This window comes from Glycine max, chromosome 11 (assembly GCF_000004515.6).
Source record: "Glycine max cultivar Williams 82 chromosome 11, Glycine_max_v4.0, whole genome shotgun sequence".
Taxonomy (NCBI): Eukaryota; Viridiplantae; Streptophyta; class Magnoliopsida; order Fabales; family Fabaceae; genus Glycine; species Glycine max.
This window is the reverse complement of record NC_038247.2, coordinates 8,550,473-8,573,016: the sequence shown is the minus strand read 5'-3', so window position 1 is coordinate 8,573,016 and position 22,544 is coordinate 8,550,473. Positions and strand designations below refer to the sequence as shown.

Sequence of the window (22,544 nt, the reverse complement as noted above, 5' to 3'; positions counted from 1 at the left end):
AATGCATGATTCAAGAGGGGATGCCATGACAAAGCTCGATGATGTTTTCGTTTCTTTGTGATTGTTGTTACCATCTTTTATTTCTGTTTAGGTCTTCTGTTGTGGTAGCTATATTAGTATTAATATTTCGGTACCAAGTAATCTGGTTTCAGTGTTATTTGGGAGTTTCCACGAATGGGTTGGGTGGACCCCGGCCACTTGATCCAATGACCTAGGTTGTGTGGTGGGGTCCACCCTTCTTGTGGGTAGAGCCTCAACTCTCCAAAGCCCCAACTCAAGCTTGAGTTCCTGTTGGGGAAGATGGTGTAGTTCAGTGTTTAGTCTAATACAACATACTACTCTGTTGGTGTATTCTGATCCTTATGGTGTTGTATGCAGGCTTGTAGCCCTTGTACCTATTAATGTTTAACTTATTTTTTTTAACTTTTAAGCACATGCTCAGGGAATATATATTTAATGTGTCGTGTCGTTTTTTATTTCCATATCTAGTTATGTCGCTGTTTGTCGCTGCGAAAGTTCAAATTCTTCTTGACATTAGTTTGTGTTACTTATCTATCTGGCAACATTGTTGGACTTTAGTCAGCGCCTGGAGATTTGGCATATACCCCATACTAAGTCAAAGGTCACTGCCAAAATTAATACTGCATCCTTTGTGTTCCTTTTAAGATTGTGCTTGTTGGGTGCAAAGATTTTTTTTCCCCATTTGATGCATTCACAATTAATGTTGAGTCAAAGGGGTGTTTTGTTCTTTGGAAGCTTGTACTAAAATGGTGCAGAATTCGCAGGATTCAACTCCTCAAACATGACCGTTTGAAAAGTTGAGCTTGTTAATTTGTCCTCAACTCTTGGACCCAGAAGAAAGGACCTTTCATCTGTTTCATGTTTATGTTAATTTTTCTATCTCTCTCCCTCGTTGTCGTTGTATGGTTGTATGCTTGATGTGGCCTTCGAATTGCTAGTAGACGCAACTGTCTAGTTACTAAAGAAATGCTAGTGGCATGCGAATACTTGGGGTACTAATGTACTATTTACCACACGACAACCTTATGTTTACAGAATGTAAAAGCTGATTTTCATTAACACCCAAAATAAGTCCTAAAATATGACTTGTTTTATGGCACTAGACCAAAATCGAAAAAAATATACCCAAGTAAACCTTGTGCCATTTTATTTACGTTAGTTATCCAAAATACTGTTAGGGTACTATTTTTTCAATCGTGTACACTATTTTCTTGGGTACATCTGGATAAAAAAATTGAATTTGAGAAATGTATACAAAATTTTACGTAAATAGTTTAATTATTTAATTTGTATTTAAATCTTAATTAAAATCTTATTAAATAATCCTCTAACAATATATTCAGGCAACATCTTAGTTTGTGTTTGTTTTTTTGAACTTCATGTGTTATATTTAAAAGGCTATTAAGTACTAAAATAATTGTTACAGTTTCCAAACACGATTTTCAACCCTTTTAAAATCGATTTAAGTTGCAAGGTTATATTCATCAACATGAAAATAATAATGTGAATGAACTGTTTTTGATACCGTTGTATTTATAAGTGAAAGAAAGCAAAAAATAACCCTCAGGAAACTATATGCAAAAAGTGATTTTTTTATAAAAAGTTTTTAATACTGTTATCAACCCTTTTTAAACGAATTAAAGTTGTAAAAGTTGTATTGCCCTATTCATCATAAAAACAATGTGAAGAATGGTCGTTCGTTAAAAAAAAAAACCTTATCCATATGACCATATGCAAAAAAGAATGCAAAAAGTGAGCGTCGAGAAACTGTTGAAGTGCAAATGGTGATTTTTTTAGTTTTTGGCCATCATTTTTAACCTTTTTTTCAACTTGTTCAACTCGCTAATATTGTATTATTGTATTCATCTACATAAAAAGTACGGTAATGCATTATTATTCAAACCATAAAATTCCTTATGTATAATAAAAAACTGCAAAAACTGATCATAACAAAAAATTGTAAACACGTTCAAAGTTATATTTCACGTCAATTTAACCATTGGATTTTTTTATAAAAAAAGAAAAAATAATCATTGTTCATCGGATATTTTTTTAAAAAAACTATTTACAAAAATAAAATAAAATAACTGAAAAACGAAAATTAACTAAAAACCTGTTGAGAAATCTGTTTTGAGAAAACTACTTTCTCACAGGCACTTATTATTTTAAAATAAATAAAATGGCACAAGATTTACTTGGGTATTTTTTTTCGTTATAGTCCCCAAAATATTTCTATTTTTCAGATTACCTCCCATATGTTTTTCTACTGTCTGAACTCTGATTCTAGGCCATAGGCGCGATCAGATCGAGGGAGGCTGAGCTTTTATTACGGGTATCTTTGTGACGTAAAAAGTAAAATAAATTTAGAATAGATAAACACAAGGAAATTTGGTTATTTCCTTCATGTTTTGATTTCACTAATTCCCACCCATTTCTTACTTCATTGAGATAATACACAGGACGGATCCAAGACTGTATTTAAGGGGTCAATTTTTTTTTTCTTTTTTACACAATTATCTAAATATTTTATTTTTAATAAATAATTATATAATAAATAATACGTTTCAAAATAATATTTATTATTAATTTTATGAAAAAAATTAGAGATATAATTTATTACTATAAAGATTTTAAGAAAATATTAAGTCAAATTTTTTTATATATTTTATTTTATTAATGTATTTTTTCTATTTTTCTTCTTATATTTACATAAAGGGGCCTAAAAAAGGGAGGGTCCTGCTTGTTCCCATGGATCCATCTCTAATAGTAAATATCAACAATATTCTAATACCATCTACACTTCTTACTGTGCAAATCATGAAAAAATATAAAAAAAAATTTATTAACGATAATTTTACATATTTGAATTTTTTTTCTTTTAACCAGTGTCCTAATACAATCCTTATTTGCATTTCACTAATTCACCCCATTACTTACTTCATTGAGATCATAAATACCAGCAATAACATACACACCTGGTATTGAAGTATGGTATATGTATTTATAATATTTACTGTTTTAATTTCAAATGAGATCTTTATTTTTTTAAATAAACTAAGTGATGAATTGGTGATATTACACATATATTTTTTAAAGGATATTACACAAATTAATAAAATGTAAATTACACCAACAATAATTGATATAAGTAATAAGATATAAGTGATAATGATTTATATTTCTTAATAAAGAGATCCAGAGTAAAGTGTACCACACATTTAATATAAGATAAAAAAGATGCTAAAAAAATAAACTTTAAAGTGCTTAGATACATCTTTAATTTGTGAAAAAAAAACATTTGTAATATTAAATTTATAATTATAAATTTAGTGACGCAATAATATAAAATTATAACTAAAATGGGAGCTCATATGTAATATTCAGTTTGTAAATGCTACATTCTTTGTTTTGGAAACTAAAATGGATTACGTTGCCTGACCCTAGAGTTAATAAAGAAGTTTAAGTTTTGATCTAAACAAATACCAAGATCGATGTAAAAAAAATAAAAAATTGCTTGATAACAGGGAAATATATGAAAAGTTGAATTGTGATGTATTTTTTTTTAGTTACAAGAGATGAATAAAAAACAGAAAAAAAGAAGAAGAAATACACAGCTACTGTCTATGGAACAAATAGTCATTGCATCTGCAAATTGAAGTTGTTGCATGTGATGACAACGGGGACGGGTTAGGCACAAATAATTATTTTTTTATATATGTTTTATTAGATAAAAATCGGCCATGTGTTTATCTACATCCTCGTTGCTTATTAATAGGTTAAAATGCATTTTTTTTCTTTTTATTATTTTAAATCTGTATTTTTAGTTCTAATATTTTTTAATTGAGATATTTTATATGATATTTTTTTAAAATTCATAATTTTAATTGAGAGATTTTATCATTTATTTTTTAAAAATTCATAACTTTACTTATGATGACTAATTTTAAATGTTGATATAGGTATTATGTAAATATATAAATATTTTCTGACCAATACACTAAAATAGTAGATTTTTTAAAAATAAAAAATAAAATATCTTAATTAAAAAATTAAAAAAAAAATTATAATTTTTTTAAAATAAAAAGTAAAATGTCTTAATTAAAAAATAAAATAACTAAAATCACTTATTAGAAAAGAATAGGAGAATGAAAATTATAATTTAGTTATAATATTATTAAACTCATCCAGCCTCCATTTCAAGAAACACGTGTCGCCATTTTATTCAATTCTGCCTTAATATAGTTTTTCTCTGTATTTGCATTCTGTTTTTTCTTTGTTTTTACACACCGTGCAAACACACGGGAGCCATTATAGTATTTGTTATACATAGCTGCAAATTTTGTTGAGATATGTGAATAAAAAATAAAAAATAAAAAATAAAAAATAACTCAACAATTTAAAAATACTCTTAACTATACTTTTTAATTATTACGGTAATTTATTTTATAAAAAATAGTTTCAACTGTTAAGGTTCGGAAATTAAAAAAGCAATATTTTTTTCGTTAACTAATAAGTAAAAATAACTTAACAATAAAGAGAAACTAACAAAAGTAAAAATTTTGGTAAAAAGAAAAAACAAAAGTAAGAATTTTCTTATTGACTTATATTTAAATAGTAATATTTCAGTAATTTTACAATAATATATAATAATGGATACTTGCGAGTATGGGTATTTTGATATCCATCCACACCTTGGTGAATAAATTGTAGGAAAAATATTCGTGTACATTATTTGTGAATACCATTCATTCATTTTCTATTGGTTACAAATTTTACCTGTAGATATCATTGCTGCAAATAGTTGTCATTCATATGAAGACGCGCTTTGTGAAGAACTAGAGTATGTTCCTTTTTAGTAATTAGTTTAGTTAAAAAGATTTGCACACTTGTCCTTCAAAATATCTTAAAATTTGGTTTTATTCCTTACATTTATTGAAAACTAGTTTTTGGAGCCGTGGAATCCACGGTTTTTTTATAAATATTATATAAGAATTATTATGAATATAAATATTTTATAAAAAAATAATATCCTGATAACTTGTAGAATAAATAAGTTGGAGAACAAATCAAATTTACTAAATTAAACAAACAAACAAAATTTGTCTAAAAACTATCTAATAGATGGACAACAAATCAAAAAATAATATTCAAATTTTGTATTTATTTATTATGTTCATGAAAATATTTGTATACAATACACAATATATGTCTACCTTCTTCGTGAAGTCAATTAACTTTCAAAATTTGTTGTACATTAATCCACATATCCTTAACGCACATATTTCCCTGTATAAAAAAAAATACAATAAAATGTGTTCAAGAGATTAGATGTATAAATTTGAGACAACTTAGGCTGAAAAAATAATGTCTAAAAACATATAAGAGAAGAGTATCAAAAGAAATATCTAATTATAGATATGTATTATAATTATTAATATAATTCTAAATAAATTGTTTATTCCCGTGAATTAAGTAAAAAAATTCTTACTTGCATTCATGAGAAAAGAAAAATCTTCGTGTGTTATATTTTATATATAATTATATTAAATTATTACAACAACAATTAAAAATATAAAAACTATAATATACTATCTTTTTCTATATAGAAAATTAAATTTTAAGACTATAAAAAAATTAGATATCAGAAAAGTTAATAATGTTTGTGTTTAAGGTGGTTTAAATAAGAAATAAATAATTATTTTCTTAAATTTAATTTTTTCAGTCTAATTTTTCATAGAGAAGTAAATAATCATAATTTCATTGATTTAAATTACTTTTTTATGTAATTACATATATATTAATTAGATTGAAGAAATTTTAATTTTAATAAAAAATCTTTAGTAGAAAATTTCATCCCGTGAATTGAGTATAATTTCTCTTATTTGTTTTTTTTTTTATTGAAATAGTTCACCCCATCTGCTATGTTTATATAATTTATATTTTAAGAAAAGTCTAAATTTCACTTTATATCTTCATTAAATTATTCATCTCCATTTTGAATAATGTCAATGATTAATAAATTATTATGGAGTAAAATTACATTTTCTTGCTTCATATTTTAACTTTCAAGAAAACTCTAAATTCCACTTCATATATTATATATAATAATTTCTATCTTAGCAAATATATAATTAAATATAATTTTATTTTATCTAACTGATATATACATATATACAATTTTTTTATCATTACTAAAAAATAATCCCCATAAATTAAATATAAATTTTCTTACTCAATTTTAGAAAAAATCATCTTCATATTTTATATTTTAAATATAATTTATATTTTTCTGATTAATAACAAAAATATATAAGTTGTATCTTTAGTAATAAATAGTTCCTCCATTGTAAATTAAGTATAAATTTTCAAATATATAATTTTTATCTTACTAAAAAAAAAAATTCTCCCCATAAATTAACTATAAATTTTCTTACTTACTTTTTAAAAAACCATCTTCACAGTTTTATATTTTAAATATGATTTCTATTTTTTCTGAATAATAAAAAATATATATAATTTCTATCTGAAATATAAAAAATTCATCCCGTAAATTAAGTATAATTTTTTTTTACTTATCTTAAAAAAATCATCTTCATATTTTATATTTTAATATATAATTTATATCTTTAGTAAAAAAATGTTTTTTTTCCTAAAATTGAGTATAAGTTTTCTTGCTTTACAAAAAATGTATTTTATATTAAATTTATAAGATAAACTTTAAAATTACCCGGGTAAAAATAGTAATTTGTTATTAAAACATTTGTTTAAGAAAATAAATAATAAAAGAATAAAAAAAATGAGACAAGTTACAAAAAATGTAAAATAAATTTGATTTTTTTTTGTAAGACATGTACAGTCTCACCACTTCGAATGATTACTTCATTACTTGACCAATAACCATGACGGATAGATCTATTTTTTTCTTTTTAAAAAACAATACTTTGAAAATTACATATTAAGAGAGTCCTTAGTAATAAGTTTATAAAACTGATTTGTTTTTCAATCCTTTCATACAATAAAAATATATATAATTCTTGAATTAGCTTACTCTAAAAGTTTACTTGGACTCCACCTTTGATCATATTTTTCTTGAATTGGTTTACTCTTTGGTTTTAATTTTTACTGTTTGATTTTCAAATATATAATTTCTATCTTTATTATAAAATAATATCTCCCCATAAATCAAGTATAGATTTTCTTGTTTACTTTTAAAAAATTATCTTTATATTTTATATTTAATTTTTATCTTTAATAAAAAAATTACTCCCCTTAAATTAAGTATAAATTTTATTATTTGCTTTAAAAAAGTTATCTTTCAGATAGTATTCAAGTTCGATCTTTAGTGAAAATAATTTTTAGTTCGTCCTTACATACCTTTCGGGCAAATTTAAGATTAATAAGAATCTCTTTACCATGATAAATAGGAGGATTAAGTAAAAAAATATTCTTGATAGTTTATATTTAATTTCTATGTTTAGTTAAAAAAGTTACTCTCCATAAATTAAATTAGGTATATATATTTTTACTTGCTTTAAAAAAATCATCTTTATATTTTATATTTTATAAATAATTTTTATCTTTTAGTTAAAAAGTTCCTTTACATATAAACTAAGTATACATTTTCTTACTTACTTACTTTTAAAAAAACACCTTCATATTTTATATTTTATATTTAATAAAAGAGGTTCTTTCATGTAAATTAAGTAAATATTTTCTTACTTGCCTTTTAAAAAAATCTCTTGATATTTTATATTTTAATATACAATTTCTATCTTTAATTAAGAAATTTCTTCCTGTAAATTAAGTATAAATTTTCTTATTTATCTTAAAAAATCATCTTCATATTTTATATTTTAATACATAATTTCTATCTTTACTAAAAAAAAATTCTTCCCATAAAATTAAGTATAAGTTTGCTTAAAAAAATTATATTTTATATTTTACATGTTATTTCTATCTTTTGGAAAAAAATTATAAGATAAATTTTAACTGTTAGGTTTCTTAACAAAACTGATTTACAAATTTCTATTAAAAATCATAGTTGCATTACTTAGTTTTACACCGTAGCTTTATTTCAATTATAAATCTTTCCGCAATCGTGCGCTTATGTATGTGTTTTACTTGCACCAGGTTTAGCATCGAATAGACCCCTTCCCATGATGTTATATATGCTTACTTCTATAAAAGAAGATATAAAATGCAGAGAATTATCGGATACCCATGCACTTATTTTTTACAATCTGTGTCTTAGTTGTAAACACAGGAAAAAAAAGAAAAAGAAAAAAAGAATGATTGTGTTAAACATAGCATATATATCTTAACAAACCTGTAACCACATCAGAGTAACATTCATTCAGTCTATTTCTATGATCTCCCTTTACAAAATTGAGACCATTTCTCACACTTTTAATTATAAGCTTGCTTAAAGAACCTTTTTCACAGCAGTTAGCAAGACTCGACAGTGTAGAATCTATCAATTCCATATAGAAATATATCATCATGGTTAAAAGTAAAACCATTTCAAAGTCAGTATACCAATTGTTGTGTCAATAATCCATTATTATAATTATAGATTGATGGAATCATTAATCAAGCTTGAAGAGAATGTATTGAAAAGCTCTTAATGAACAAAATCAATAAGATAATATAGGATGCAACCAGTCACAAGATCACATAAAGGATGCATGCGAAAAAAAAATCAGCACAAATTCTCTTCCGTCTCATGATGCCATAATTAGTGTGAGGGGCATGACAAATGCATTTTTGTAATTCATAAAAGGGCTAATGTCAAATCATTGTTATCACCATCAGCTAAAGGTAAAAAAAGAGGAAAGGGGGGATGTCTGTTGTATTTCTCCAAAGCTCAAACATAGAGCTACAACCCAAATAGTACAAATGAATCTAATAAATCACAAAACTTAATAACAAAATAAGTGATAGTGAACAAATGTATAAAATATAGCACCCTGTACTACAAATTGAAAATATGCAGCCACAGATTATAAAAAAATGGCATGTGAACTGCAGTCTCATAATATTCATATTCAATTAACACTCGATATGTAGAAAATATTTTTTTTTACGGATGCTATAAATAATGGTCACTGGCTAGACAGAAAATAAATCACAATTCAACTTGAGGCACAGGGTAATTCTGTTTTGAGGAAGCACAAAATACATCTACAACAGTGAAGGGTTCTCAAAGGATCCAAAATAAGTAGCTGTTGTGAGACAGCCGAAGGGAACTCTGATGTTGTTTCTGTAGCTGTGGCTGCATTCCATGAACTTCTTGTTGACTCTGTTGTACATTGTTCTTGGAGCCATCTTTAACCACATCCACTAATGGCGCAGCAAAATTACTGCGAGCAAAGAGCAGAAAATGTCAAAATGCATCTGATGCATGTTTAAGATGTCTTGATTGAAATGCAAAATATAAATCAGGGTAAGACTGTTGCCTAAAAAATCCTTGCACAACCACAAGAAGTCTATGCACCAAAAAGTTCACAGCACCACAATTTGTCATCATATATCCCTCTTCCTCCCCCTTGCAGATTTCTACTACTTGAATGTTTATAAACAAAGTAATACTGTAGTGTTAGAGCAATTGCCACGAACATGAACATATTAATGCAAAGTAAGATTATCATATTTTCCATGCTAAAAACATTTAGTAATAAAACTAAACACAAGCAAAGTGCTCAAACTCACCTAAACCCTACTGTGCTTGATCCCGTCCTCAACAATGTCATCCCACTTTTTATCATCCATGTTGAAGTACTCGTCCTTCACCATCCTCTTCATCACCACGTCCCTGGCATTGTACAAATCGTCGATCTCCTCGTTGGTCCCTGGCGGGGAGTACTTCCTGGCTCCCCGTCTCCGCCCCCAGCTACCCCCTGGTCCCCATCCCCAAACCCTGCCGCTGGGAATTTTTTTCCGTCCCCGTTCCCACGGGTCCCGGCAGTCCCTGCAGGACCCCAATTTTTCTTTTAAGAAACTCCAAATTTTAAATTCTAATACAAATAAATTTAAAAAAGACTTAAAAAATCTCACCAACATAATATTCAAATTCAAATAATTAAACTCAAATAAACAAACATGGATAACAAGTTTAATCTGAAATAATACAAATATAATATTCAATAATAATACAAATAGTTCAAACTACAAATATTTTTTTGTAATATTTTGAACAAGTAAGTCTTTAAGTCCTCTAATTCTACAACCAGCAAATCTAAAGTCCTCTAATTCAACAACTAGCAAGTCAGTACTCCTCTAATGTTACAAGTCAATAAACTAATAATATATTAATATATATTCATTATCTCACTATTATCATCCATGTCCTTGACAACAACAAATTCAAATATATGTGTTATGGATAAGAGTATCATAAATATCAAATTGAAATAGATAAAATCATATATATATATATATATATATATATATATATATATATATATATATATATATATATAAGATCAAAGTGAATTACTAAAAATCATATTGATCAAGAGTGTTTAGATTTTTAGTAACTAAAATATCTTATTTATACTATTTCGTGAAAATAATTTAAGAACTTGGTCTAAAGAATAGGATCTAACTTATTCATAGTTAGGAGTCAAGATGTAAGTTAATTTGAATGTACAAGGAAATCTTTGGGTATAATTCAAAGAGAATTGGTCTAATTAGTTCTATATTTTAGTCAATTATTAGTGAAAACAGATAAATAATCATTACATTTTTCAATATTTGTGAATTCATGTAATGGTCAAATATAATAGAACTTTTAAGTTACATGTTACAATGAATATTTGTTGAATAACTAATAATCTCATTATAAGTACTAATAAAATAGAATGGGAAACTAAACATTAACTTTTGTTTTCAGTGTACTGCATTCATCATTCTGCTGCAAGTATCAATTTATGACAAAAAAAGACAAGAAAAAACAACCAGGGAAAGAAGAAACAATTAGGGAGACAGTTGAACCCCAAATCATATATTTTCAATGATGGATCACGGGCATAAATTGTAATATCATCCACGATCTTTCAAAGAAATAAAGAAAGTCCAAATAATCAAAACATGAAACAAACATGGGTTTGAACTTAAAACTAAAATCCGAGCAATCAACTAGGCAAAGAAAATAGAAGATTAAAACTTTTAAATGTAAAATGTAATTCTGAAATGATCAAGCAAAACTATAGGAAAAAAAAAAAGCAATGAAGACAATGTGTAGCAAACAAATCTATTGGCAGGAAGAGAGTAGCCAATATTTACACTCTGAGGCGACCGATGGCGAGGAGTGACGTGACTGGGTGGCGATGATGCGGTGTGGGGAAAAGTGAGCGGTGCGACGTGATTTTGGACGAGAAGTGAAGTGAAGTGAATGAGTAATTTGAAGGTTTAAACTTTGGGGGAGACTGAGTCATTAGAGTTTCTTAAAATATAAAGATAATTTTGTAATTTTCTCAAACTAGGAACTTGCAGGAGGGAGGGGATGATCCTTGTTCCTGTCCTCGCTGAAATATTTATCCCCATCCCTGACCCACTGAGTAAAAAAAATCCTCGTCTACGGACTCCAAAGAGGACAGTTCCCATGAGAATCTCCGTTTATGGTACAAGTTGACACCACTAACAATAATTTGCTTTTTAAAAAGCCACTCAGTACTATATATTTCTTCTAAATATATACTTTTAATTAATCTCATTTAACATATATATTGTTTATCAATTGATATAAAAAATGTATAGACACTACCTGCGCGTACGCATGGATATTGTACTAATGGTTTATAAAAAGTGGTTCTGTGTCAGATGACGGTGGAATTGACACACGTAAAAACAACGTCCAAAGGTGAGTTTCATTATTATAATTATAGATGACGTAGTTTGTTTTAGTATCTTATTAGAAACTAAAAACACTTGTTAAAATGTAGGGACTAAAAATATTAAATTTATATAAAGATTAAAATCAAAATTCAAGATATTTTGAGGGGAGAAAATGCATTGTACCCTTTTAATTTTTATTATTTGATTTGTCATATATGAACATGTAAGGAATTATGACTGATGTCGATATTAATGAAATTTAATGTTTTTTAATGTCAAGAAATTGTTTTTGTGTAAATTATTTTAAAGTATTTTTCAAAAGTGAAATTAGTCTTCGTCTTATATTTTTTAATATTTAAAGATGCATTCGATAATTTAATGCACTTAAATATAAAAAGATTTTACATCGCAATCAATTTAAATTTATTCTTTGACTTTTAAGGTTGTTATTTGTTAATATAAAAGTAACAAATCTAGATTATACGATAACTTGTGATTAAATAATAGTATAAAAGAATTAAACAGTCGGAGCATGAATTATTTACTTAATTTTTTGTTTACGAGTAGGAATAAAAAAGTAAAATGATGATAACATAAGCTACTGAAAATTAAGCATAATAGCATGGGTTCTGAAAAAGGGTTCTATAACAGTGATAACCCAACGTAAAATAATAAAATACTAAATTACAAGTAGGGAGGGGGTGTTGCGAGAATCGAACTCGCGACCTCTCGCACCCGAAGCGAGAATCATACCACTAGACCAAACACCCTTAATTAGTAGATGTTTTGCAAATAAGATCTATCTCTTGAATATTTTGTATTTCTGCTTTGATATCTTTTTCCTAATCCCCTCTATGTTACTGTGTCCTAGGCAAAATACACTACACTAGGCTCACGATTCATCCAAACTGAAATGGCGGCAGTAGTATCAGCATCTTCTCATCTATTGTTTGTTCTTCGTTCACAACCATTATCATCATCACCCTCTTTCATTTCTCTTCTCAAACCTCTTCTTGTTTCTTCCCCCTATGCTGTATCTACACCCCTTCGGCATATCCAAGTTCCACCGCTTCGAAAACCTCTCTTCTCTACTTCCTCTTCCCCCTCCCTTACCGTTTCTCAAGATAGTGAAGAATTGGAAGAAAAAGAGATTGCAGACGATGATGATGAATTGGAGACTCCAAGAAGAGATTTTGAAGATACCCAATTGGGTCCCACTTGCTCACCGTTGGAGAGAAAGAGGAAAGAGAGTGTGAAGTTGGAGGTTCCGAGTTTGAGTGTGAAAGAAAGGAAGGAGCTTGCGTCTTATGCTCACAGTTTGGGGGATAAGCTCAAGACCCAGTTGGTGGGAAAGTCTGGTGTTACGCCCAATCTTGCCACCTCTTTCATTGAGACCCTCGAAGCCAACGAGCTTCTCAAGGTATCAATCAAATCAATTACTATGTTCATTTCTCTGTCCCATGTTTATTGGATGTGTTTGATGAATTTTGCTAATACATTGAAAAAGGAACTTGTTTGATACTTTTACTTTATACTTTTATGGCGAGTTGCAACCCGGTAGATGTGTTTGTTTTAGGCTAGTGATTTGATAACTTGCTATGCTTCCAATTCTAAAAAATTATTTCTATTGGATTGCTTGTCTTATTGGTTTACCGTTTCTCAATGTAGCTTTCTTGTGTTAAACATGTGTAACTGCCATTTTACATGCTTTTATGTTGTGATTTGGGACGGTTGGACTTTTGAACCAGTTGATGGTAGTAGCTGTGTTGTTCTTGCATGCTTGTTTTTTTATCCGCAAATGTTAGTTTCTTAGTTTTAGTTATTGCTGATTAATGATTATACCTTTGTAATTTTGCACAGCTTTCATTGATTGGGTGATTTTTATTTGAATGATTTTCATAAACTTCAGTGTTGTACTTAAGTTGGTTGAAATATCTAGTGGCGGGAGGGATTGATTTTGAATGAAATTTTGCAAAATTGGTTTTTATTAAAATTGATTTTAAAGTAATGCAATTTATGTTGGAATGTTTTTATTATAAAATTAAGTTATGAGTAAAATTCAGCACAAAATTTTAGATCTAACGTAAAAGTTACTTAAAGTTGTTCTAATCCAGAATCAATTCTTAATTCTTCTCCAATGTGAAACCAATCCAAAACCAATTATAAACAATTTTCCAACCAGACACCAAACACACAGTTACTTTGCACGCCTAGAAAACAAAATGCGATTTTCACTTGTCTGGGTGGATTTTATCTTAACTAGTCACTATTGTAGACTGCAGATAGTGATTTTTTTGAGCCCACATAATATGTCTACTATTGTGTGATTTGTGTCTTCATCTTGTGTTTTCTCTTTTGCTTTGTAAACTTGTAAAATGCAGAAGTGTCAAGTTTTTCAAAATCTTGGATCCTTACTTGCAACCTGGATGATATTTTACAGATTAAAATACATAGGACCTGTCCAGGCGAGTTAGATGATGTGGTGAAGCAGTTGGAAGAAGCAACTGGTTCAGTGGCTGTTGGTCAGATTGGTCGAACTCTCATCATATACAGGCCCAGTCTCTCCAAAATGAAGGCAGAAGAAAAGAAGAAACAAGCTCGGAACCTTATTCTTAAAAAACAAGTCAAACAAAGACTAGTTAACAAGGTAAAAGTTACGTCTTTATTTATGTTGTTGTGAATAAACTATTGTGTTCTATTGCTATGTTTCTCTAATGGTCTTGTGAAACTGCAGAGTAAGGAACAAGTACCCAAACTATCGTGGCCTGGTTCATCATGGAGTGGAAAAAAACGTAGGGCATAATAAACTCTCTAATTGTGTCGAGGTTTGTCATGGTGCTTGGCTTGAATTAGCTTGAGGCTTTTGCATGCATAAATACCAAAGGTCATGGTACTGGATGTATTATTGGCACAAGAAAAGGATCGAAGAACGCTTACATACTATGATAGAATGTGTTTGTGACCACAGCTGAAGAACATAACGATGAATTGAGTTTGGCTAGAATTGTTTAAAGACCAATTCAGTAGATTCTATTGTATTTGCAATTATTACTTAATATGAAATCTTATTGTAATATTGTATGGGTAAAAAAATAGTAAACCTAAATAAACTACATTTCCTTCCAAGAATAATCTTTTGTTGGAAACAACAGACTCCCTCTCTGGTTACAAGAGACATCTTTTACTGCAAGGAAAAGAGAAAGCAATTCTTGATTGGCATGCAGCAATTATTTTAATTGCATTCTTGTTCAGTTTACAAGCATTCTGAACAATATTAAAATACACGAAAAAGATTGAGGCAGCAGCAACTTGCTTACAGTGCATTTACAATGCAAATGTATTGTAATCTGTGTTAAAATAGAACTGATTTTATAATTCTAATTTGCAACAGACAACATTCTTCTATCCTTCTAAGTTCTAACGCCTCATGAATTATAAAATAAAAAAGGTCACAACTTAGGCAGTCCTTAGCTTTCGCAGCTTATACTGATCTGTATCTTCCGAGTATAAAATGCCCTTGGGAGAAAGAAGGCGCCGGAGGGCAATTGAAAACCGAGCCTAACAACCATAAAAGAAATGCAAATTCAAGAGCTAATACTTTAATTCATTTCAAGCTCTAGCTAGGTCTTGTTCTTACCCATTGAAATAATGCGAGGGAAAACCAGCAGCCTAGCAAACCGAATCTACTACTCAAAGCCTGGGCATCATAAAGAATAGGGTGTTTCAGGCAATATTGGTCAAGCAATATAACTAAAGGCCTGTTTGTATACAAGTCAAAAGTGCTTTTGTGAGTTTCTCTATTCGAAATATAGAGCTTTTCCAGTAGAAAAGTTCTCAAAAGGACCTCTTGCTTTGTATCCAAACAATAAGCCAGGAGTTCAAGGAAAAGTTGTTACCCATAATACTAATGTACCCACACAAAAGCATCCAGTCATTGATAAACTTATAAATTTCAGATCCCGTCCAGCCTGCAAGAGTAAAGATACATGCAAGTTACAATACTTTTAAGACAACTTATCAACAGTCCCCCTTACGTCCAGTCCAGGGCTATGGGCATGGAGCGTGGCAAATCGGCAATGCAAGTGGCCCAACAGTCCTTATCATATATCACGGATAAAGGGGGTATTTGGAACAACTTAAAGGAGTTTATTCGGACATGAAAATAGCTTAGGACTGGTCTTTTTAGCTTATTTTAATAAGCTTCTCAGTAAAGTTTATTAAAACAAGTTCTTTTTAGTTTGTTCCAATAAATTTTATAGTCAAATTGGTGACATAAGTTATTATATGCTAAGAGCTTATAGAAAGCACAATTCACTAAGTTGTTTAACCCTAACACACCGAAAGCCCTTAAACATCCTTGAATAGTATTCACGTTAAAAAAAATAGTAGTTTTATGTGCTAACTTTCCCATATATATAGAAGATGAAAAATACCAGCAACGTTCCCTCGAGGCTGTGAGTAGGGGGTGTTATAGCCAGCGCTATAAAGTATGGAATCAGCACCTTATGCATCTGCATGGTTACAAATACATTAGTTAACAGCTATCTATTGTCTAAATTTTAAAAATATTATAATCCAAAATAGTCGCTACATTTCCATTTGTTTTCCTTGTTGCGTATCAGCTGGTGCAACCAGTTCAATCAGGAACTGGCTCAGTTATTTGAAAACCAGTCAAGAATCAAGTGAACAGGCCTGTTTAGTTCTTGACTGGTTTGAGCTTGCCAAAAAAAAATGTAAAACTTCCAGTCCTAGGATTCAAGACGGGAAATTTGTCCCATTAGATTCATCCACATAAAAACTATAGAGACCAACTTATGTTTGGACCAAAAAGGGACATAAATAGGGTGAAAAATGCATGAAAAGTGAGTTCTCATAAACAACCAAAAAACTGAAAAATCTAATATCACATTCTTTTCTTATTGCTCATAAGACTCATTTTTCATGCAATTTTCACTACGTTTGTGACCTTTTTTATTTCAAACATTAGTTGATTCCTATAGCTTTCATATAGGTGAATCTAATGGGACAAGTTCACGCCTTGAATCAATCAAAAATAGGTTCAAAATTGTCCCAAAAAATAAAAAACGATATGTTTTTTCAAAAGGCTAACTTGTCATAAATTAAATAAGGGGCCACTTTAGAACTTTAAAAAATTAGGGGACCAATTTAGAATAAAAAAATAAGATAAGGGACCATTCCTATGCTTTAGCCTTTCTTTTACTAATAATACTTTTGTAACATAAACTTATTTATTAATTCAACTCTGACTATTAATTTTTAACAATGCAAGACACATACTATGGTATTTTATGTTATTTTAAAATCTAAACAAACTTAACTTCTATAAGTTTTACATATAATAATTACGGTGTGTGTGTATAATTAACATTGGTTCACCCACGGTCAAACCCATAAACTGTGAACTATCTTTACTGTTTTAATACTGATCTGACTTTAAAAACAATATTATGCAGATTATGATTTTAAATCATGAACTCTCAAAGAACAAAACAAACCAGGGAAAAACTAGTGATTTAACTTCTAAATACTTGATTGACAATACCGCCACATGTTTTGAAACAAGTCTCAAAGGATTAAAAATGAAAGGGGAGACAACACAAATATAAAATCTAAATTTTAAAAAAGAATGACCTGACCTCCTGAATCACCATCCGATCAGGAGTAAAAACATAGGGAAATAACCAAGGTACTGATGTTCCAACAATCCCTAACAATAATCCAAGCATAGCTCCAATTGTCACAAGAGACTTTAGAAGCAATCGGGCCTGTTGATATTATGAAAATATGAAAAATGATTGAGAAATGAGAAAACAACATTGATAAGTAAAGATAACCACATAACATATTAGCATTTTGTAAAACTACCCTTCCCAACTAAAAAAAAAATTATCTTCTTATTTAACATGAACGTCACCTAGACGCAAAAAATATCAGAAACCAGAGATATGAGGATAGGGGAGAGACCTTTGGACATCAGAGTATGTGACATTACAAATGAGAAACACTTACCTTTGACAAACTCCTATTTACTCCATATATCAATTCAGGCATAAATGATTGAGCAGTTTGGGAGAGAGGTTCACCCCATACTGTACACATACCATAAGTTTGGACCATGACCTGAAGCAAGAATTAAGTTATCACTGGCCCTGAATTTGATTTTCAAAAAAGCCCAGATAGCAGGCAAATGAAGGAATAGTTCAAAACAGGAGACATAAATAAAACTAACTTGATGAGCAGCCATTGTATGTGTACCCATTGATGTAGCAAAATATATAAGTAGTGCGTAGAAAGCCACCTAAACATCAGAACTTCAGATTACATTAAAAGGTGAGCCTACTCCATACTAAGCTACAGATCTAGTATAATACTTGAGACAACCTTTGACATCAGTGTCAAAAAAACAGGAGCAGCAAGCCCAAGTATCATCAGAATTTCCTTCCCTGTAGGAATGGAGAAGGCAAGTGCATTATATCCCTTCATGTTTAGATTTTGAATCATCATGTAAGCGGCAACAACCTAGAATCAGCAAGGGAAAAGAAAAGCAGTATATAATGAGTTAGAGTACTTTGAGAATAGGTAGAACCATACACACAATTAATATATTATGATGCATAAGAGTTAGCTCAGCATACTTGGGCAACCATTGTAGCCCACGCAGCCCCTACAATTCCATAGCCTAAATAGGTGCACAAAAGTATACAACCAGCGAAATTTATAACTGTAGCAGCAGCCAAAGCTTTCAAGGGTCCCAAGGAATCTTTCATACCAAGACTGCAGAGTGTGAATACCAAAATAATAAATTGATTTAGTAAGCCAAGTCTTAACATATTTTTCAAATCATACAAAGTAAACATTGAGATTTGGTATTATATTAAGCTCTGCTGATGGTAAGAGAAATTTAAAAAAGGTTGTTTAAACATTTTCTTTTCTTTTCTTTTTTTCAAGTAAAACCAGAAAGAGGAAAATGCATACTTTATTCAAGATATAAGCAACAAACCATATATTCCACAAACAGAGGTAAAGTAACCTTGCTGTCCCAGAAATGTCAAAAGGAATTTTAGCCAAGAGCTTCCGACAAAATATCAAGACAAAATTTACGATTAATATTGAACAGTATTTTGACATGATATCAATTGCTACATGAAATAGAATGTCAAGACTCTAGAGCAGTATCTCAGATTGAACATAACCTCTAACTTCAGAGAATCAGATGTTAGAAATAAAAAGAATATTTGCACCTTGCACTCTGAGCAACCCATCCAACAAGTAAAGCAGGCCATGCCAAGCCTCGAATCTAACATAAAAAAAATGAGTGTAACCAGAAAATCACTGCAGTAAATTAGGCAGAGAACACAATAGCTTATCATTTAAAAAAAAAAAAAGGAAATATAAAACATAAAGCAAAGTGTTATTAGTTATTTACAAGATTTTATCCCTTCGTAAAAGGAGTGTTGTTATATTATTACCTTCGTCTACAATTACAAGAAAACAAAAGTTGACGAAAGCATAAAATACTTCCCTCCATAAATAAAATGTTCTGTAACTTATTGGATTTATAGAACATGAGTTGCAGTCTTTATTTAAATCAAAGGATATAAAATCATGTAGAATCAAACCTTCACATAATTGCTAGCTGCAGGTACTACGTGTGCATTCTTTGGCCCAGTGAAAGCTGAAAAGGCATAAATAGAAAAATCAACAGTTATGGGATTTGTTCTGACACCCTTTCAGTACAAGTGAATTATTGTTATCCAAAATGTGTTGAAGAACAAAAATGCCTAAAGCACTCTCCATTTTGAATACCAGTTATTAGTGATGCACCAAATAGCCTTGAGAACAAAAGCATCCCAACGCCACAAGATAACCCAATAAAAAGCAAGACAGATATGTGATGCTGTACTTCTTCTTTGTCCTACACAAACCCGTGAAAGAGCAGTATAAGTCCTGAAAGTGCATACAGTGGTAGATATGCAGATTTAAGTCTACAAGATCATGAAGGCTAAGCTGTAGATCTCAAGTTTCTAATGAACGACAGATTCAAGCAGTGGTCGTTGCATCACTACATATTTAAATACTGCAAAGTTGAAGGTTAAGCTGTAGATATTAACTATACATCAACCAACAATCCGGCTGGCTCCTTACTGCTAATAATTGTTATAATAATGTGTTGCCCTCACAGGCAAGTTATATATAGGATAAAACATGTCATAAGATTTGTGAAGAGAATCGCAAAACATGAAGCACCATCCTAGTAACTTCACTTCACTCACTCACTGTATATTCCAAAGAACACACATCAATGGTGTCAATATTCACTGATCTAGATCAGGTGTGCCTCGTGTATCAATTTTTGTAAGACATTATGCATATGTATCTTATTTAACATACAATCACACATTTGCTGCTACTAACCTGCTTGGCAAGGGCAGTAGCAACCATATTGGAAGTAGCAATTGATAGAAACATGAACACGTAGCTCATGTAGTCGCAAACAACTGTAGCAGGACCTGCTCATAGAAAATTAAAATAAGATAAATGTGTGTGCTATATCCTTAATTATAAGAAACTCTAATAATGTAAGATATATTATAAATGATAATTTATTTATGAGTACCTAAAGCAGCAAGCTCAATTGAGCTTCTCTGACCAATAACTGCAGTATCGATGAGACTCATAAGCGGTCCACAAATCCAAAGACCCGTTGCTGGTCCTGTAAACATCACAATTTCCTTTATCTGACTCCATATGCTTTGCTTCGCGAGTTCCTTTTTCTCACCCTGCCTCGATATTTCTTCGTCTTTTTCTTCTTCTTCAAAAACATCACTGCTTTTGCTTTCGTCTTGGCTTTGAAATGCGCGAACGGTTACGGCGAAGAGAGTGCGATGAAATGTGGAGACTGAGGCTGCGCCGGAGAGACACGAAGTGGGAGGAAGGGAAGGTGCAAAGAAACGAAGGGGAATGCGATGGTTTGAATGCGACGAATTAGGGTGCTGGTGGCGGAGAGAGGAGTGAAGAGATAGTGACGAGAGTTTCAAAGCCATTTTTCGCTCTCTGCTTTCGTTTGGTAGAGGGAACGAAAAAGAACCCGAATATTTCCTCCCACCTGCACCGAGTCCAGGCTTCACGGTGCTAAACTCAATATTTATTTTGTAATCAGGACCGAATGTTGAAATTTAGACGTTTAATGCCGGTGTAAGGTCAAATTTACATTTAATTTTTAATTCAATACTATTGTTAATATTTTTTTTTCAACGGTAAAATTATTTATCAAAATTTTATAATTAAATACTTTTATTATATATATATATATATATTAAAAAAGCATGTGTAGCATATTGACATGTAAAATGAAAATTCATTCAATTTATTCTTTAATTAACATAATTTTATATAAGATTTAAGTATTTCACATGTTACTCTTAATTGTCTATTTCATTAAAATTAAGAAAAGTGATTAATTTTATTTATAATAATAAAATTGTCTTAAATGTATAATTTTTTTCAAAATCATTCTTCTCATTGATCTTTTTCTCTCTTATAATACTTTATCAATATATTTTATTACTTTTTTTAATGAGAGATATTTTAGTCTAAAAATAATTGATACAAACAATAGTATAAATTACATCTTATAAAGAAGAAAAATTATATTATTTTAAATTTTGCTCTTATAAATAAGAAGGGAGAAAGTAATTTAATTTAAGCAATATATAGTTACAAGGATTGTCAACCATATTTTAGAAGCAAATATATGTAGTATTTGAATTTTGTAGTTGATAGGGAGGAATGTGGTAGTGAGTTTTTCTCAAAATTTCATAAAGAACTAGTAGAAGAAGAAGATAATAGAAAAGGTACTTGTATGTTGATAAGTTCTTATGGTTTTCCTTAGCGAAATCATCGTAGGGATTCTTGGAACCCTTTGCGGTCCTTGTCTTTTATGATCAGCCCCCCTTATGCACAGTGAAGGATTTTAATTATATGTTTTCCCAAGATGACAAGTTTGGTAGGGTGGAGCATCTAACTTGGTTATTAGAGGGATTCAAGGAGGTTGTTTCGAGTGATGTTGCACAATAGAGGTAGCTTTGAAACTATTGAGGAGCAAATCAATAGGGTGATGGCTAACCTTTTCTGAAGGAACCTATTTACTAAGGTTTGTCTTAGGAATGCTCCAACTCTTATCTCAAATCACACAACCCCTTCTTCTTTGCTATAAGGAGCACATACAAATGCTTTTCTGAAGACATTCCAAGTTTGAGAATGCTCGAATCAATGAGGAAGGGTTAAATGAAATAGTGAGTATGATAACGAAGGTTTGATGATTGATAACTAAGAAGGACTCAAAGTTATCGTTGATGATTACTTTAATAATCTCTTTGAGAGGAAAACAAGTAGTTTTGATATTGATAATGATGTGGTCTAATCTAAGATTATATAATCTGATATTACATATGAAGATATTAATGTTATGTTTTATAAGATTGAGTTTAAGAATGTCCTATTTCACATGCATTTAGACAAAAGATCTGTGTTCCCATTTGTTAAAAGATAGTGTGTTTAGAGATATTCACAAGTTGGCTGGTCAGATTTAGGAATTTTGTTTACATATCCAACCCAACCAGATCATAAATGGATTGCATTAATTGAGTTTTGATATTTAAAAATTA

At 30.0% G+C, this 22,544-nt stretch overlaps 2 protein-coding genes and 1 non-coding gene across 3 annotated transcripts; 1 reads left to right on the top strand and 2 right to left on the bottom strand.

Annotated features, from left to right (window-relative positions):
• Window positions 1-12,554: 12,554 nt before the first annotated feature.
• TRNAP-CGG (transfer RNA proline (anticodon CGG)) lies at window positions 12,555-12,626 on the bottom strand. The gene has a single exon. It is a non-coding gene; the product is annotated as a tRNA-Pro (tRNA).
• Window positions 12,565-14,930, top strand: LOC100779359 (uncharacterized). Its single transcript, XM_003537801.5, has 3 exons — window positions 12,565-13,276; window positions 14,297-14,503; window positions 14,591-14,930. Exons 1-3 carry the CDS (start codon window positions 12,770-12,772, stop codon window positions 14,657-14,659), a joined length of 783 nt encoding a protein of 260 aa, XP_003537849.1. The 5' UTR covers window positions 12,565-12,769; the 3' UTR covers window positions 14,660-14,930.
• Window positions 14,931-15,149: 219 nt separating this feature from the next.
• On the bottom strand, window positions 15,150-21,019 carry LOC100778835 (protein DETOXIFICATION 46, chloroplastic). Its single transcript, XM_003537800.5, has 14 exons — window positions 20,495-21,019; window positions 20,293-20,387; window positions 19,684-19,792; window positions 19,497-19,552; window positions 19,119-19,174; window positions 18,513-18,651; window positions 18,259-18,396; window positions 18,107-18,175; window positions 17,887-17,997; window positions 17,514-17,642; window positions 16,290-16,367; window positions 15,753-15,824; window positions 15,494-15,553; window positions 15,150-15,414 (listed from the first exon to the last, which is right to left on the bottom strand). The coding sequence occupies exons 1-14, from the start codon at window positions 20,919-20,921 to the stop codon at window positions 15,313-15,315; spliced, it is 1,641 nt and encodes a 546-aa protein (XP_003537848.1). The 5' UTR covers window positions 20,922-21,019; the 3' UTR covers window positions 15,150-15,312.
• Between the last annotated feature and the right edge of the window lie 1,525 nt (window positions 21,020-22,544).

Excerpts from the sequence above, each read along its gene's own strand:
- LOC100779359 (XM_003537801.5), top strand. The coding sequence starts at position 12,770 with ATGGCGGCAGTAGTATCAGCATCTTCTCATCTATTGTTTGTTCTTCGT. Across the intron at positions 13,277-14,296 it reads AAGCCAACGAGCTTCTCAAG|ATTAAAATACATAGGACCTG; the intron begins GTATCAATCAAA and ends GATATTTTACAG. Across the intron at positions 14,504-14,590 it reads AACAAAGACTAGTTAACAAG|AGTAAGGAACAAGTACCCAA; the intron begins GTAAAAGTTACG and ends GTGAAACTGCAG.
- LOC100778835 (XM_003537800.5), bottom strand. The coding sequence starts at position 20,921 with ATGGCTTTGAAACTCTCGTCACTATCTCTTCACTCCTCTCTCCGCCAC. Across the intron at positions 20,388-20,494 it reads AATTGAGCTTGCTGCTTTAG|GTCCTGCTACAGTTGTTTGC; the intron begins GTACTCATAAAT and ends TTCTATGAGCAG. Across the intron at positions 15,825-16,289 it reads GCCTCGAGGGAACGTTGCTG|GCTGGACGGGATCTGAAATT; the intron begins GTATTTTTCATC and ends TTACTCTTGCAG.